This window comes from Muntiacus reevesi, chromosome 11 (assembly GCF_963930625.1).
Source record: "Muntiacus reevesi chromosome 11, mMunRee1.1, whole genome shotgun sequence".
NCBI lineage: Eukaryota > Metazoa > Chordata > Mammalia > Artiodactyla > Cervidae > Muntiacus > Muntiacus reevesi.
This window is the reverse complement of record NC_089259.1, coordinates 19,660,705-19,679,359: the sequence shown is the minus strand read 5'-3', so window position 1 is coordinate 19,679,359 and position 18,655 is coordinate 19,660,705. Positions and strand designations below refer to the sequence as shown.

The 18,655-nt window shown below is 40.2% G+C and overlaps 1 protein-coding gene across 2 annotated transcripts in view; it reads right to left on the bottom strand.

Annotated features, from left to right (window-relative positions):
- WDFY2 (WD repeat and FYVE domain containing 2) overlaps positions 1 to 18,655 on the bottom strand; it is a 175,368-nt gene that overhangs the window by 82,394 nt on the left and 74,319 nt on the right. For both annotated transcript variants that reach the window (XM_065902253.1, XM_065902254.1), the window contains exon 3: positions 6,569 to 6,642. In XM_065902253.1, the coding sequence (XP_065758325.1) occupies positions 6,569 to 6,642 (74 nt within the window). The remainder of the gene's footprint in view (positions 1 to 6,568; positions 6,643 to 18,655) is intronic.

Sequence of the window (18,655 nt, the reverse complement as noted above, 5' to 3'; positions counted from 1 at the left end):
AGGTGGTCTGGTATTTCCGTCTCTTTAAGAATTTTCCTTGGTTTGTTGTGATCCACACAGTCAAAAGCTTTGGTGTAGTCAATAAAGCAGAAGTAGATGTTTTTCTGGAATTCTCTTGCTTTTTGATGATCCAATAGATGTTGGCAATTTGATCTCTGGTTCTTCTGCCTTTTCTAAATCCAGCTTGAACATTAATATCTTTAGATACCTCCAAAGGCATCATTTTGCACATTCACAAAATTGCTTCCTAAGCAACTGTTAGGACACAGTAAAAAAACTTTAGGACATTACAGTGTTGCTGCTGCTGCTAAGTCACTTCAGTCGAGTCCGACTCTGTGCGACCCCATAGACGGCAGCCCACCAGGCTCCGCCGTCCCTGGGATTCTCCAGGCAAGAACACTGGAGTGTGTTGCCATTTCCTTCTCCAATGCATGAAAGTGAAATGTGAAAGTGAAGTCGCTCAGTCGTATCCGACTTGTAGCGACCCCATGGACTGCAGCCCACCAGGCTCCTCTGTCCATGGAATTTTCCAGGCAAGAGTACTGGAGTAGAGTGCCATTGCCTTCTCCAAATAACATTATTGCCAGGTATACTGAGTTGAATACTGTCCTCCCAAAATTCATATCCACCTGGAACCTCAGAATATGACTTTATTTGGAACTAAGGTCTCTGCAGATATGATTAGTTAAAATGAGATAATACTGGATTAGGGTGGGCCTCCATCCAGTGACTTATAAGACGGTCATGTGAAGACACAGAGAGTAAGGCGATGGGAAGATGTCGGCAGGGGGACTTCCCTGGGGGTCCAGTGGTTAGGACCCTGAGCTTCCAATGCAGGGGCAAGGGTTTGACAGCTGGTAAAGGAACTAAGATCCCACATCTGGCACTGCACAACCAAAACAAAAAATAATAATGATAATAATTTTTAAAAATAACCCTTAATTAAAAAAATTTAAAAGATGTGGGCAGGGACTGGAGTGACACATCTACCAGGCAAGGAACTCCAAGGATCCAGCAGTCCCGCAGACTTTCAGAACACATAATATTTCTATTTAGGTTTTTCAGTTGCTTGCTTCACATATCTATCTTACCAATTTCAGGAAGCAGAGTATGGACAACAAATTCTTCTACACACCTAAACCTGTCATTTAAACACAAGATGCACTCATCGCGTCAATCGTTGAGAGTAATTTTATCCTTCTGGTTAAGTGCCCAACTTTGGCTGTAGCATCCTGAATGGCAGGAACTGCAATGCCTTCCCTCTTTCCTCCAACAGACCTTTTACAAAGTGTCCATAGTGGCCCAGGAAACAACACGGAAGCACGTGGTCTCTGCCTTCAGGTAGATGACAGTCAGGTGAAGGAAACAGACCCATAACCAAATGAGGCAACAGGCAGGATGGAAAGCATTTAACAGAGGCAGGGATGGCTCCTGAACAGCCGTGTGGGGTGAGGACAACCAAGGTGCAGAGTCCCTAGCTCCACTGGGAGCTGTTTCCTGGCTAAGTGAGCCAGGGAAACATGTGAACTCTCTAGGCCTTAGTCTTCTTATCCGAAAAATGTGAGTAGTATTACCTACATCACAGAATTACTTTGAAGCTGGAATGAGGGAATATAGGTAAAGCAGAGTGCCAATGGGGCTTCCCCAGTGGCTCAGCAGGTAAACAGCGCGCCTGCTATCCGGGCAGTGAGGTTCGATTCCTGGGTTGGAAAGATCCCCCTGAGGAGGAAATGGCAAACCACTCCAGAATTCTTTCCTGAAAAACCCTACAGACAGAGGAGCCTGGCGGGTTACAGTCCAAAGGGTCTCAAAGAGTCAGACACAACTGAACACACAACACGCAGAGTGCCTGGTATGCAGTAATGCTCAATAAAGGTTTATCCTCTTTCCTTTTTCATTCCCTTGGACAAGTGATACGAATTTGGACTATAATAACCACAAGAACTACCAAGACGGTAGCATCAGATCCATACATGGTCAATGTCACTTATTTTTATGCAATAACCTCTATTCTGAATGCTCACCACTATACAGAGCAATCCCTTCCTCTCATCAAAATCAAACTTCCTGTAACACATATATGAAATTAATCTTCAAAGAACAGAGATTTTATAAACATGGGGCTTTGTTCAAAAACTTTCCAGTGACTGTTTATCTTGGCAAGATTTTAATAAAACTTTTGGCTCCCTAACAGTTTTGGGCTTGTTTTTTTTTAAGTTTTTTCTGTCGTTGGTTTATCTATTTATTTGGCTGCACTGGGTCTTCCTTGCTGCGCACAGGCTTTTTCTAGTTGCGGCAATCAGGGCTGCTCTCTAATTGCAGTGTTCTGTCTTCTCATCGTGATGGCCTCTCTCGGTTCAGAGCACAGGCTCAAGGGTGCTTAGGCTTAGTTGCCCTGAGGCATGTGGAATCTTCCCGGATCAGGGATCGAACCCATTTCCCCTGCATTGGCAGGATTCCTAACCACTGGACTACCACGGAACTCCCTCTCTAACAGTTTGGATGAAGAAGGGAAAATATACAGATGAGCATGAGTTTTTTCTGCTCCTGCCGTTCATTGTGCCTAAAATACCTTTTCCTTCCTATCTTTATCAGTCTCCATGGAGCCGCCCCAGACCGTTCTCCACTACTTTCTTCTGACCTCACTGGCTTGCCAACATCACATTTACCAGTATAGTGCTAATCCTGCTCTATTTTTTTAACTTTGTGTTATTAATATTTATTTCATAAGTTCACTTTTCATTCTGTCCCAAGCTGAACAAGCTCTTTGACATCAGGAGTCACATGTTAGAGCTGAGCAGAACGGTTTGCACACAGTTGATATTTACATATTTGTTGGCTGACTAGAATACATAAGGCATTATGACAGAAAAAAATTTTAAAGTCCTACTTCATCGTGAATAGCAGTTAGCACAATCTGACTGACTTCTTTCAACATTAAAACAGAAGGCATTTTTGAAAACTCAAATGCAGGATGAATTAAATTACTGGCATAACTTCTTCCACTGTAGAAGTTAGTTTCATTGTGAAAATCATTTTGAATAGCAAGAGAACTGTACAAACAAACTATCTCAGAATTTAAGCAGGTACTTATTACAACCAGCTATATTAATATATACTATATATACTTAGTCAACAACTTACTTAACAAATGATTCACCAAGTCCCTAATTTGTACTACAAAGAACCACACTAGCTAAGATCCAATGGGAGAGATGGATAAGACTGGCCGGTTCCTTAGTGAACACTTTAATGGAGGAGACAGACTTGACAACTTTTCACAAAACAGGTTAAAAAAAAAAAGCAGTATGATATAACTAACCTACTGAGTATTGTGTGTGATAAATTTTAATTGGGAGGACTCAGGAACCACTTGTCCAAGAAAAAAGGAAAAAAAGAAAGAGAGAAAAGACGACATGTGAACAAGACCTTGAGAGATAACTGGGACTGTAAACCAAGACGGCGGAAGGAGGTTCTGGGCTACATGATCAGAAAGAACAAAAGCTATGGACATGAAAATAAACCACCTTCAGTTTTGCTTCTCTCAGTAGGTGATCTAACTCGCTACTTCACGGGACAAATAAAAGGTCATTCCTCTCTTATATCTCAAAACAGCCTCTGTCCTTCCCTACCTTAAAAATTAAGTCTCCCCACTCTTCCCCAAACCTAAATTCTCCAAATTGTTCTGGACCCTCTAGGTGCTCATCTACTATCACATCTTGTTCTAGCACTCACCCTCTCTCTTACCCTCTCCTTTTGCGGCCAAACTTTTAAAAGAATGGTCTCTATTTGTGTTACCGCTACTTCATTTTTTTAATTGTGTTCGTTTATTTTTGGCTGTGCTCCGTCCTTGTCGCGGCTCAGGCTCTTCTCTAGCTGCGCTGAGTGAGGCTGCTCTCTCGATGCGGTGCGCAGGCTTCTCACTGAGGTGGCTTCTCTCGCTGACAGGCTCTAGGGCATTCGGGCTTCAGTAGTCACGGCTCCCTGGCTCTGGAGCACTAGCTCAATAGCTGTGGCTCAGAGGCATAGCTGCCCCACAGCATGTGGGATTTTCCTGGCTCAGGGAGCGAATCTGTGCCTCCCCCTATATCAGCAGGCAGATTCTTTACCACTGAGCCACCAGGGAAGCCGTCTATTTCATTTTTAATACACTGCTCAGTTACACAAGGTTAACTGCCTCTTCAATCTCTTTTATGCAGCAAAATAAAGTGAAATAAGGATTTACTTTCTGTGTTTTAAAGCAAGTGAACCAATAGCATTTCTTCTAAAATATATTTGGTATATTTAGGAAACAGAAAATTTACGGTCTCTGAAAAGAATTTCTCATGTCCAGCAAGTAAATTATTCAATAGCTGAGATTCTGTAAGCATTTTTAGTAAAGAACCTCGTATTGTAGTGATCAATGAAAATTCTGAATGTTAAACACCTTGTTCTCTCACTATATTGTTCCCTAATGCAGAGCTCTTTACAATTCTTCAGATGAAAACAGGTAGGGTATACAATTCATCTTCTTCAGCAATATACAAGAGAGAATTTTAAGGAAATTATTTCATTCAAGTCATCTATTTTAGATGATCAAGTAAGTTGAAATTTGGTATCTTGACACCAAGCTGACACACCTAGAGAATCATTTTAGTCCAGTTCCTCACTATGATCCAGTTTTCTGGCAATTTCATTTACTAAAGGAATGATGATACAATAAATAGCCAGAACTCTCTACAACTTACTTTGCTCACCTGTCTTGCCTTCAAAGTCAAATTTATCAGCACCCATTAATCCCCAATACTGATTTCACAAAATGCAAAGAATCGCTTATATGCTATACACACAGAGAAGGTTTTTCACAGATAGTGAGTGTCACACATACTATTGCATGAACTACTGGCAATAAATGGATCTCAGCTCATCTTTTCAGATTTTCTTTTGTGATGAAACTTCAGCTCACTGAACAATCCAATTATCTCTCCTTGCCTTTTATTTTTTTTCTTCTCTCCTTGCCTTTTAAAAGTAAATTTATACTGCACACACACTTGTTAAAAATGGCTCTCCTTAAAAAAAGACGACAATCTGTATCATGACCTTCAATTCCATCCTAAGGAACAGGGTTTACAGATCTCCCAAATGCATTAGATCTTATAGGATTCTGTAAATATTTGTCAAAGGACTGACTGTTATGTGTAACAATATTGTTAAAATATTGTTAAAATATCCATAAAGATCACCCAACAAGTGTTTTCACTATAGATCAAATAGCAAATGTCAGGCTCATGTCTTCAGACTCCAAAGCGGGACTGGGTCAAGACTAGAAAGGAAGACCCACATTCCATCTACCTAAATATGTTAAAAGTTGTAAGTCAAGTTAAACTATTAGACATGGTCTCTTCCTCCAATCTAGACAAACACACCTTCAACCACCGGGAGGCACAGGTATAAAGTCAAAACTTTTAGACCCTCTGAAGTTCCCGTCACAGCATGCGACAGGAGAGGGCCAGCCCACGCCCCTTTCCACTCCCAGTTCAACGACACCTTGAGGGGCCTTGCCCACCCATGCGGACCTCCTACCACCTCAAACCACTGCCCCTGAACCACCCTTCAGGCAAGGGCACACTTATTAGTTTTATCCTCCTCAGGAGAGATCCAGGGAAAAGGCCCATGGAGGTCCTAGAAGCAAGCCCTAAGCTCTATGGAGGCAGGAAATTTCCAGAATCAAGTACCCAGAGCATGGGAGTGGGTGGAGTGAGGGCTGAGGCTGGACACAACCTCTGATCCCTCAGATCCTTCATCCTGTGGGGAGGCGGGCCAGAGAGGGGTCCTCTAGTTCCCAGGGCCCAAAGCAGGGCCTCTCTTGCCCATGGGTAAGAACAATACTGGAGAATTGACCAGATCAGCCATTTCACCAGTTAATATACTAGTTTGTAAATAAATATGTAAAAAGAGGATTAAGTCATAAAACCTGAAATTCCAATCTCTGATCACTTCAGTTCCCTCAAGATCTACAACCAAAGGGTCTGTTTATCTGGATCAACTCAACAAACTAAATCTAGGTTCTGTGCTTTCTTACCAAGTTTATACAAACAGACAGAATTCTATCCACATGTTAGAGGGTTGTAAGAAGACCCCAAAAGAAAAAAGGAGATCAACATCAAGTACCAAAGTCAAGATCAGACTCGCAGGTCTAGGAGAGCATTTTCCTCATGTTCTGTCACTTATGTGGGGCCACATATGGCGCCATGCTCAACCATTTCATCAAAGCTGCCAGTATCACAGCTTGCTCTTGCCAACTCCCAGAACCAGAACCCCATGACCTTGTAACGCCCCTATCCTAACCGCCGTGAAGGTGAACATGTATATCAAGCTGGATCTCACTGGCATTTGATACTGATGACATCTATCCCTGCACCTGACCAGTATTTGCTGCACTGCAATTTCCACTTAACTTAGCAAGAAAATTAATTTGCTAATTTGAAAAAGAAAAAACACTAATAAATAATTTTCATCACAATACACATATACATACTCCACAGGAGGGGAAGTATTTCAACTAGAAATCTTATTTATGGGTACTTACTGAGATTGTACCATTGTCTAGACCTATGGACAGTCTTCTTGTTTCCGGGTTAAAAGACATGCATGAACATGGAGCTGAAAGAAATGAACATGTTGATGAAATTAACAAAACGATGATGCTCGTGGATTCAGGGGTGACTAACTAGCCCAAAGTGTGTGGCTACTTTTTCCCCCCACTATTTCCTGACAAACAGTTCATGGAACTCCCACTCACAAAAAATAAAATCAGTAATTTTACAAAAAACCCCGAGTTTTTCAGTTATCCTTTTAACGACTATAAAAAGTAAGATACTCAAACTGGACAGGTTCCCAGGGCATGGTCTTGGCTGTTCTGTCAATACCAGTCTAAATTTGCTCGAGGAGATTAACAACATTGTGCTGTTGTAAGCCTTCTGTCACCAATCTCTCTCTTCCATGAAAACTCCATCTTTAACGGAAATAGTCCATTTTTTCTGAACTAGGGACACAAAAGAAAGATCTTATTTCCGCTCCCCTCCTTGCCCTGCACACAAAAGAACAGAAATCTATTTTTTTTAACTCAGAACTGATTTGTGGCATGTGGACTAACAGAAGTCTTTTACTGTCAGTATTCAAAGCAGGTGTAGGAGGCTGCCAATGGGAAAAAGGCTTGGAGGCTTTGTCTCAATCTAAAAGAAAACCAGCTCAATACAGGGCCAGGTTCCAGAGAAAAGAAGTCAGGTGAGTCAGTTCACCCAGACCTGGACAGGGCCTCCCTGCCAGGCGGGACTGACCCCCTTGCTACCCCCACACCTGAGTGAAGGGAGCAGGCTTGGAAACCCCAAATTGCTAGGTCAGTTTCCAGTTCCCAGCTCTTTCTCCATGCTTATTGGTAAGAATGGGGGCCTTTTGACAACTTTATTTCATACCGAAACGGTGTTCTACAAAGCTCAACATAACTTATACTAATTTTTCTTTTCTTTATTTATTTTGGCTATACCACATGGCATATGGGATCTTAGTACTCCAATCTGGGACCAAATCCACTTCCCCTCCACTAGAAGCTAGGAGTCTTAACCACTGGACTGCCACAGAAGTCTTCAACATAATTTTTCACAGTAGCCCTACAGGTCATGAACTACCCATCATCAAAATCATAATCAGCATCAAATATTTTTATTCAAATTTTTAAGTTATAATTAGATGTCTTAACAAAGGTGACACAGGGTAAAAAAAAAAAAGCTGAAGGATGTTCAAAGACAGATTTCAAACACACAGTCCTATTTTCAAACACCTTTAAACTATATATAAAAAACACACTTAAAAAAAACACACTTCAAGTTCTGCTCTAACAGAACCACTTCATAAACACTTGGTAACATCTTTTTGATTCTATACAAGGGCCATGACCAACAACAACAAAATCTTCTGAATTGCTAAAACTACTTACTTTTACTAATTTTGAGACATGACATATTTAATAAATAGAAATATATAACCCCCCCCCCCCAGCAAACTTTCACCAATGTAGCAGAATATCTTCTTTTTGTTTAGCCCCAAATTTAAGCTAGATTCCCAAAAGAACACTGCTGGGAAAAAAGCAATCAAACAATATTTAATGTACTGCCCTAAGAAAGCCAGTCTTACTCATCTTTGGCCTATAAACTCTGTTGGCAAAATCTCTACACACATGCTAAGATGCCAGGTCTCATAATCCCATAACATGTGTGCAAGATTAAAATTTAATGATTCCATGGAAAACTATCATGTTAGCTGGAAAAAGCAAAAGAAAAAATTATACTGATTATAGTACTACATAAAGGACACATACATAAAAATATACACGGAAAAACTCAAAACAATTCTTATGTTTGAGTGACATGAGTATTTCTATAACATGGTCTTTACTTACTATTTTGCTATTCTTGTTAAAAATTTTAAATATCTAACAATTTATTATGATATAAGTATGCGTATATGAAGCAAAATTGGACTGCAGTCCAAGTGGCTACACATAATAAAGAAAAATCTCATCACTCAGCTGCCTCCCTGACCATATAAAAGTATTTCCTATGTGATTTACTCAAAAGTTCCCATATGGTTATGTAATAATTAGAAAACCCACTGATCTCTGAATGCGATTTAAAAGACTTTTTTTCACAATACTGCACAAGCTACCCTTAAATCAACACTGCTATTTTGTTATTCCTTATTTTACCCCCATTTACTAAATTTTTGTCATACTTCAACAAAAATTTAGAATGCTTACTATGTTCAGGACATTTGATGCAATGATATATAAGATATTATAGCTGTCATCAAAGAATTGATAGATTACGATACCAACTATATATAGGATCCATAATACAAAACTTGTCCCCAATGTCACCTCTGTGGTTCACATCACTTTACACTGATAGTAAGAAATGCCTTCAGAATGCAAAAGGAAAAAAATCTTTCCTAAATAAGTAAAAGAAGCTTTAACAGACGTTCTGTTGTTGCAGAACCCATATGATAGAACTCATGTGGCTATAGACAGGGGATTGACAGAGACTGAGATTACCTCCCAGGTGCCCCCAAAAGTGTAAACATTCTTTCAAAGAGGAATTATGGTAAAACACACACCAAAAAAACCTACAAAAAACCTTGTGTGTGTGTGTGTGTTAAAACTTTCAGTAGGTAAGTCTTATGATGCTTTTCAAACCACTTCCTGACTATAACATTCCCATAGGAAAAGGCCCTGGGTCGCTTACCCATAGGCGACACAGGGCCAAGGAGGAAAGAAATGAGTTGAAAGAAACATTGGGACTTCCCTGGTGGTCCAGGGAAGAATCTGACTTCCAACACAGGGTCCATTCCTGATTGAAAAACTAGGCTCCTACATGCCACAGGGCAACTAAGCCCATTCCCTACAACAAGAGAAGCCCAGAAGAGGCAACAAAGACCCAGAGCAACCAAAATTTTAAAAATAAATAAAAATAATAACCACCTTACTTAAAAAATAAAAAGAAATATCGATGCCCACATTTGCTGTTATAGTAAGTGTCTTTCCCTTTGGGGGTTGAGGGAGTAGATAAATTGACACAGAGATCCTTCTAACATCAACTCACCAGAAATTAACTGAAAAAGCAACCTCTGAAAGACTAGTGCTATAGTTCATACAGTAAGCCCCTGTTCATCCATGCAAAAAGAAACAAAGGGCAAAACTATCTGGGGAAGCATAATAAGATACAGTAAAGTCATAATTATGACCACACGGTTGAGGGAATCCTGCAGAAGGAAGAATAAGGGAAGAAACAAACAAAATATGATTTAGACACAATATTTGTAGCTAGGTTGCAAAAACACGATATTTCACAAAGAAGAATTCAGCTGTAACAACTAATAATTCGCTAGCCAATGAAGAAATAATTGGGTCTTTCTGACGGCTGAAAGTTCAGGTCAGAGATGAACTTGACTGAGAGACTGTTCTATTCGCCCACCTTAAACATGCGTTCTCCAGGAGCCAAGCAAAGCGGCTGGCTGAAATACACTTTATCTAGAAATATGGGAAGGAGCTTCTGTGGTGGCTCAGTGGTAAAGAATCCACCTGCTATCGCAAGAGACGCAGGTTGGATCCCTGATCCAGGAAGGTCCCACATGCCAATGTCAACAAGCCCATGCGCCACAACTACGGCGCCCGTGCCCCAGAGCCCGGGAGCTACAACTACTGAACCTACACGCCACAACTACTGAAGCCGGGGCGACCCAGAGCCCGTGTCCTGCAGCAAGAGAACCCACTGCAATGAGAAGTCCGACTACCACAACCGGAGAGTAGCCCCCACTCACCAAAACCAGAGAAAAGCCTGAGCAGCAGTGAAGACCCAGCACAGCCAAAAATAAATAAATTAATTAAATTATTAACTTTTTTTTTTAATGAAGAAACAAGAGAAGTCTCATTTTCCAAGTTGTCTGATCAAGACTGGCCATCTCCCTGCTCAGTCCCGGACTGACGACACTCAAAAGAAGGATATTTGGCAAAATTTTAGGAAGCAAGACCATGAAAAGTACAAATATGATAGGAAAGAAGTTTGTAGAGGTCTGTGGATAATGGGAAATAATACTATCTCATATTAGTGTCAGGACTTTAGACCTTGGTGGCCTGTCAAAATCCTAATTTTACATACTTGTAATACTGAGTGTTTTTTAAAAATGAAATCTGGTAGTTTAAGGCAGGGGTTCAGCTTCAAGTTTAGGGAGAATGAAAAGAGAACCCCTAGTCTGGGTGATTATATTAATGACCATATAATTTGAAGGCAGAAAAGCTCAGGATATGAGCCTGTATGGTCCTAGTGGTAAAGAATCCACCTCTCAATGCGGGAGATGCAAAAGATGCAGATTTGATCCCTGGGTTAGGAAGATTCCCTGGAGAAGGAAATGGCAACCCACTCCAGCATTCTTCCCTGGAAAATCCCATGAACAGAGATTTTCCACGGGTAAAATACTGACTGATAAGCCTGGTGGGCTACAGTCCCATGAGGTCACAAAGAGTTGGACATGACTGAACAGCTGACCACACATCAGCCCTAAGCAAAGGGAACACAAGAAACCAACGTCAACGTCAAGGGAGCAATAATTAAGTGGATTATAGAGAAACTGGCTAGTTGGATTTCTAACATCTTTATCCCATGGATGATCTAAGAAGAAATATTGCTCTTGCTTTCTAAAAAAATGTAAGTTGAGAGGAGGCATTCTCAAAATACTTCTATTTGGGGGAAAGTTTACCCATTTCTATTATTTAAACCTATAATTCTTTCATTTTATGACTAATTTATTTCCTGTCCTTTGCTGATCGCTTGAACTTTACTCAAGTAAACACAGGTTCCAATGAAGGTTGAACTGTGGATTTCAATCACTCCGACAGCTTTACTATGCTAAAGGCATTATTTGGCAGGAGACACTAATCTTCATGGGATGTGCTGGTGGGAACTTTAAATAAGCAACAGTACTCTGTGAAAAAAACTTCAGGTATTTAAAGGAATCCTGGTGAAGTTAAATGTCAGGATCCTTTGGCAGAAACCAAAACAATACTGTAAAGCAATTATTCTTCAATAAAAAATAAATTAAAAAACAAATAAAATGTCAGGATTCTATGATAAGAGGGCCTTGACTAGAGAGGCATATAAAGAGAACCCCACCATCATAAAGCAAAGATTTAATTAATTCCCAGACACTACTCCATTCAGCTGTGTGTCACAAAATAATATTTATTAGGTTTACAGTATTCAGCCCGTGTTTTACTTTACTAAGAACACTTATATTTAGGACTTCAATTGCCTAGCATGAAAAAGCATTTTTCATTTAACTCAAATATTTTATGAACTCAACTAAAACTAATCCTTGGTTTTGTTTTAATTTAGTCTAAGTAACATCGGCAAAATGACGGTGAATGAGCAGTGGTCCCTTTTTCTCCCAGACAAGCTTTAAGTGACAGTAAAGTGATCTGACTATAGGAAGCTTTAAATCACTCTGTCAGATGGAAATCAGAGTATGCTAAATAAATGTTATAATCATTCAGATTAATTAATATCTGTTATCTTTAGTTTGGAAAATCTGTTCTCCTTCAATTCTGTGAAATATCAAACTTCCTTGGGCACTTTTTCTTCTTAGTTAACAGAAAATCAAAAGATCGGATTACATTATTATTTTGGAAAATGTCAATAATAAAAACAAGTCATTTTCTACACATGGTTCTAAAATACAACCTATACCAAAAAGAAACCAACAATTTGGAACATGTCACAATTAGGAACCAAGAAGTTATGTGAAGTAAGATATGAATTAAACAATAGGATCAGCATTTCTGAATTATAAACACAACCCCTACAGCCAACAAACTTTCTCAACTGAATTAAACATACTGTTTAAAACTCACCCAAGCAAGCACTATCTTATAATAACAGAAATACCAAATTCATTATTTTAAATAACTTTCAGTCATTCATCTTCCCACATGAATTTCCCCCAAAACTCCAATAAATCCAGCAGAAAGGGTGGGACAGCGCACAAACCACCTCCACTGTCCTAAACCTTGGACCTCACCAATGGGAAAAACTAACTCATTTCCATCTCAAATATAAGTATATCAATAGGAACACATTAATCATTTTAATTTTCTAAATCCTCAATTTCAAGCAGCTCTAAGACTACAATTCCAACAGATGGGACACCAATCCAACTAAAACCTCACAAATCAGCCAATCTTTCCTAAATCCCTCTGGGTTAAGATGAGCAAAGAGAGTGTATACTGCTAAACACCAGAAACCTGAAAATAATTTACAAATATTTACTTGACATATTGCCAAAATATTTCTGCAAACCTGAGAGACAGAAAATGGACAGTTTATCTGTTGGGTTCAGAGCAGAGAAAATGACAGGACTTGCCCCAAGTGAGTCAGCAAATTGGTAGCAAAAATGAAAATCAAATTCCAGTTTCCCACCCAGGCACAAGTGCTATCCTACGAGCAACGTTGAACACTCCAATATTAAACAATGCATCTTTATCAGAATTTAATGCAAACAGTATGTTCAAACTGCATCTCTCATTTGTCTTAACTAAGATAACTTACTCAATGCATTCCCTACCTCATTTCACAAAGAATTAAAAATGGCTTTAAAAGCAGATAAGAAAAAAAAAAAAAGGTAGAAATAAGCAGAAAGTCTTGACTGAGGAAAATATATCAAATCTGAGAAAGGAAATCAAAAGAAAGATCTTTTGGGAATATAACAGAGCCCATGTTTCACCTTACCCATAAGGACTATGTACCAGGTCCATAGAGTTGCTCCTCCTAACCTTTTTCGCCTCACGAATCACACAGAAACTTAGATGTGAGCAAAACAGCCTGGAGCAAATGGAACAGACTGCTGGGTCCCCGACGACTGGACTGCTCCTGCCCAACTAAACAGATCAGTTCGCGGGGCCCGGAATCCATCTGGATCATCCCAGGTCGCTATAACACACAGGATGAGAAGTTCTGCCTTAGAGAAAGCCAAGGGCTTCTGTACTCTGTAATGGCCTATATGGGAAAAGAATCTAAAAAAGGCTGGATATATGCATTTGTGTAACAGACTCACTTGGGTGTATACCTGAAACTGACACAAAATAATCAACTAGACTCCAATAAAATTTTGTTTAAAAAGGCAAATAAAACATTTCACATATACACACAGCAGTATGAACTGAGAGCCCAATCAATGAATGTAGGCATTTCTGCAAGAGGATAACATGAAGCAGAAACTCTCAGAATATAGATGAATAATTGACTGCATATATATCCTTTATACTACACATCACAAATAAACAGCCTTCTCTCAACCAGGCTGATGAAAAAATAAATAAAAATTAAAATTAAAAAAAACTGGAAAAGCAGGCAGTTCAAAATGAAGTTTTATAGTGAGAACTAGAGTTCCTACACTTTATTGTTTAACTATTATTTATTTGCCTACTTAAATTTTAAAGTTTAAAAAAATTTAGATTTATTTTTATTGAGGTAACATTGGTTTATAACATTACATATATTTCATAACATTACATAGGGTGATGTAAGATGTTATGGAAAAACCTAAACAAACTTTTTGGCTATCCCAGTATTTCTACACTTGCTACAGTGTGTTCACCACCAAAAATTTAGTTTCTACCTGTCACCATGCATTTGATCTCCTTTATGCATTTTGCCTCCCCTCTGGTAACCACTAATCTGTTCTCACTGTATCTATGTATTTATTTTTATTCGGTTTGTTCATTTATTTTATTTGTTGGTGCTTCATATTCCACAAGAGGGAAATCACACGGTCTTTATCTTTCTCTGTCTGACTTACTTCACTGAGTGGCGTTCCTGTACTTGAAAAGTTAGCTGAGCAAATGGTCAAGTGGCCACACTGGAAGGAAAACTGAAGGGGCCCAACCACAGCCTCAGCCTGGGCAAACGCCATCCCACCAGATGGGATTTTCAAGGCAGAGAGCTGAAAATCCTACAAAATGGTCATTTTATTTATTAGGTGTGCCTTTCATTTGTAGTTACCTTTGAAGAGCCATCTTCTGTTCTGCTCTGGGGACAAATGCATAAACACTTAGGAGTCAAAGGAAGGTCCCTCTGTCCTGGAAGTGACAGAACCCACAGAGGTTTTCCAATTGCCCAATCCTCAACTCAGGCCTGAGACTCTGGCCCTCTTAAACTCCTATTCACTATACCTTTGGCAGCCAAGTGGCTTTAACTCTTCTCCATGGGGGAAGTGTTGGCAAGAAAGGTCCAGACGTGATACCCAGCTCTGCAGAGTAAGAAAAATCTCAAACGCCTGCCACTCTGGCTCCTGCCGGCACTCTCTCTCCTCTACTCCTCTGTCTGACCCCACGAACAGCAAAGCTAGTTGGTAAAGTAAACCTAAAATAACTCAACCATGAAAACAGGGATGCCTGTGCTTTTCACGTCTGCTTATTTATGTTTTTTCCCTCTGTAGTAAGATGCAAATACAGTGGTTGAAATGGTATCTATTAGAAGCCTGGAACAAATAACCCCATTTACAGCTATAACTAAAACCTTAACTCTGTACCCTCAGGAAGGTTCCTCCCTGGTATTCAAGGTCAGGCAGGTCCCAGCTGGGAAGGCTATAACTTGATCTTGTCATAGTAGGCTACTTTCCAGCTACCAGTGAGATAATGTCAGGAAGATAGTATTTTTGAAAGAATATTTGATAAGGACATACTCTAATTTCTCACTCATCCATAAACATCAGCTTAGAGGAAACTAAAAAACAAGTCATCAGTCACCCCAAATTCTCTATAGATAGCAGGGTTTAAAATAGACCTTCCAGACTTCCCTGATGGTCCAGTGGTTAAGAATCTGTCTGCCAATGCAGGGGACATAGGATTCGTTTCCTGGTCCGGGAAGATCCCACATGCCACGGAGCAACTGAGCCCATGCACCACAAGTACTGAGGCCACCGTCAAGAGCCTGGGAACTGCAGCTACTGAGCCCTCATGCCACAAGTACTGAAGTCCATGCACCTAGAGCCCAGAGTCTGTAACAAGAGAAGCCATCGCAATGAGAAGCCTGTGCACTGCAACTAGAGAACAGACTCCACCCACTGCAACTAGAGAAAGCCTGTGAGCCTCAAGGAAGAGCCTGCGCATTGCAACAAAGACCCAACACAGCCAAAAATAAAAATAAACAAATTCTAAAAATATAAAATGGAACTTTCTCAGGGACCTCTTGTGACCATGTGCCCATTACACCTACTTCTGTTAAAACTCACCATGCACCGTAGTACTCATTTTAGGTCTGGCGCCCCCACCCAACTGTACATACCATGAAGATAGGAATCATCTGCCATATTAAACACTCTATCCTGGGGCTTCCCTGGTGGTCCAGTGGCTAAGACTCCATGCTCTCAATGCAGGAGATGCGGGTTCAAACCCTGGTCGGGGAACTAAGATCCCACATGCCATACAGCATGGCCAAAACAAAATAAAAATAAATAAATAAACACCTTATTCTTCACATACTGTACAGTGTTTGGTATGGAAGAAAATTTTAAAATTGTTGAATGCATTGTCCAAAGAAATTAAACAAGATATTTCTCTCTGCTTTTCATCTTCACTTGCCCTCACTTTTCCCATGCTGTTTTCAGCTCAATAACTCAGAGGCACCAATAGGGACCTACTGGACTGCATGGCTCAGTCTTTCCTCTTTAAAGATCACAGGCATGCAGGAGAAAGTGAAAAGACAGGAATTGGGAGGTGTACACTCAGGGTAAGGCTGAGTCAGATACTTGCAGTGACAAGCAGCAGGAACCCACTACATGGACTTAAGTGCAAATAGGCATATGGCAGTAAGAGAGAGGGTACCTCTTGAACTCAAGGGCAGAATAGGAGCCAAGCTTGGGCGTTCGGAGCATGAAGAAAACCTTAAGGCATCACTTGCCCAGGCTTCTCTCCGTCTGGAGCCAAGTGATTCACACTTCCTTCAGGCACACAAATGCCACACAGCTGTTGGATTTCTGAGTTCCCAGCTCAAGGGACCAATCTAAGTTGAGACTAGCATTTCCTACTCCAAACTCTAAATTCCTGGGAAAATTGGACTGGTTCAGGGGCAAGCAGCCTTAACCAAGCAAATCTAGTTTCCCCCAGATCCCTCCCTCCTGGAGAGGAAGCAAGTCATGATCTTTGTGACCCTATTGACTATAGCCTACCAGGCTCCTCTGTCCATGGGATTGTCCAGGCAAGAAAACTGGAGTGAGTTGTCATTCCCTTCTTCGGGGGATCTTCCAGTACCAGGGATTGAACCCGAGTCTCCTGCACTGGCAGGAAGATACTTTACCACTGAGCCTCCAAGGAAGCCCAGGGAAGCGGGAGTGTCTGAGAAAAGACAGAGTTTGAGGATACCTCCAAAGCAGTGGTTGGGTTTTTGATTACGATGAGTCTGCTCCTCATCTTTCTCTCACCTGCCACTCTCTGAAGTTCATGCGGTTGTATCACACTCTGCCTTTCAGGCTCACTCCTTGCCCTCAAACTTGGCCTCAGTATTCATTCTTGCTCATCTAATGTCTTCTGCTCCCTTCCCTGCAATCAACTCTAAATACTTCTCAATGCTAAAAAACGTTACTATCCTACTCAGAATGTGAGAAACGCCATATTAAAAGGGCTTTTTTCCTTTTCAGCGTTTGATATTTCAGGTTCTGTGACTTTATTTTTTTCCAACTTTATTAAGGTATAATTTTCAAGTAAAATTATAAGGTATTTGAAGCTTACAAAGTGATGAGTTGATAAATGTTGTGAAAGGATTCCTGCCATCAAATTAACACATTTTTAATTCACCTCACATATTTAATCCTTGTTTGTTTGGTTTTTTTTTTTTGGTAAGGATATTTAAGTTGCACTCTCTCAGCAAATTTCAATCTTACAATACATGTTATCAACTGTAGGTCACCATGTTATACACTAGATCCCCAGATTCCACACATCCTATAACTGAACTTACATTTGCCACCTCTTTGCCCCTAGCAACCACTTTTCTACTCTCTGTTTCTATGAGTTCAACTTTTTTTTAAAGGTATTTTAATGGACAAAGTAAGCAAATAAATCATATATTGCACATACAAGGTATTATCTGTTTTCTTCTGGACTTGGAACACTACTTTTTTTGTACGACTATAAACACACAATATGGCCATGTCTGCCTTGTGGTATCCATATTATAGCCTCTAGTAAACTAGTTTTCCACTTAGTGAGTGAAGTGAAGTCGCTCAGCCGTGTCCGACTCTTTGTGACCCCATGGACTGTAGCCTACCAGGCTCCTCCGTCCATGGGATTTTCCGGGCAATAGTATAGGAGCACGGTTGCCATTTTCTTCTCTAGGGGATCTTCACAACCCAGGGATCAAACCCAGGTCTCCTGCATTGCATACAGACGCTTTACCATCTGAGCCACCAGGGAAGCCCCTTTGTAACTAATACCACATACCCCTTATTTAAGGACAATACTGAGTAACCTTTTAACAAAACACATTCCAATAGAAAGCATTTAAAAAAAAAAAGTGGAAATTCAATAAATGAATACATTCTAAATGACATGAAAATGTAGTCTATTTCCTTATACAATAAGATTTTGCCTCTCTTAAGGTAAACAAAAGACCTTGCTCAGAGATCAGTTCCTATGTTATCTGAATGCACATGATCCCTAATACAAAAGTCAATTTCCAATCAACTGTGAAGAACACAGCCTTCTCTTCTTTTTACCCTCCACGATAGATGGAACCGTCCAACAATGAAAGATTATGGAGATAATCCTGACCATTCACCCGCTGTTCACCTGCATCTTCTGGCACCCAGCTTGATGGCCTGTATATAGTCAGTGCACAGCAAATATTTGATCAACTAGAATGTGTACTTATATCTATTTTTTTTACAAATCAACACTGTACAGGCATGAGCCTTCACATGTGTTCATATAAACATATGTAAATAGATCAGCATGTTGGTTGTTCAGTCACTAAGTTGTGTCCAGCTCTTTGTGACCCCATGGACTGCAACACGGCAGGCTCTCCTGTCCTTCACTATCTCCTGGAGGCTGTTCAAACTCGGTCAGTGACCATTG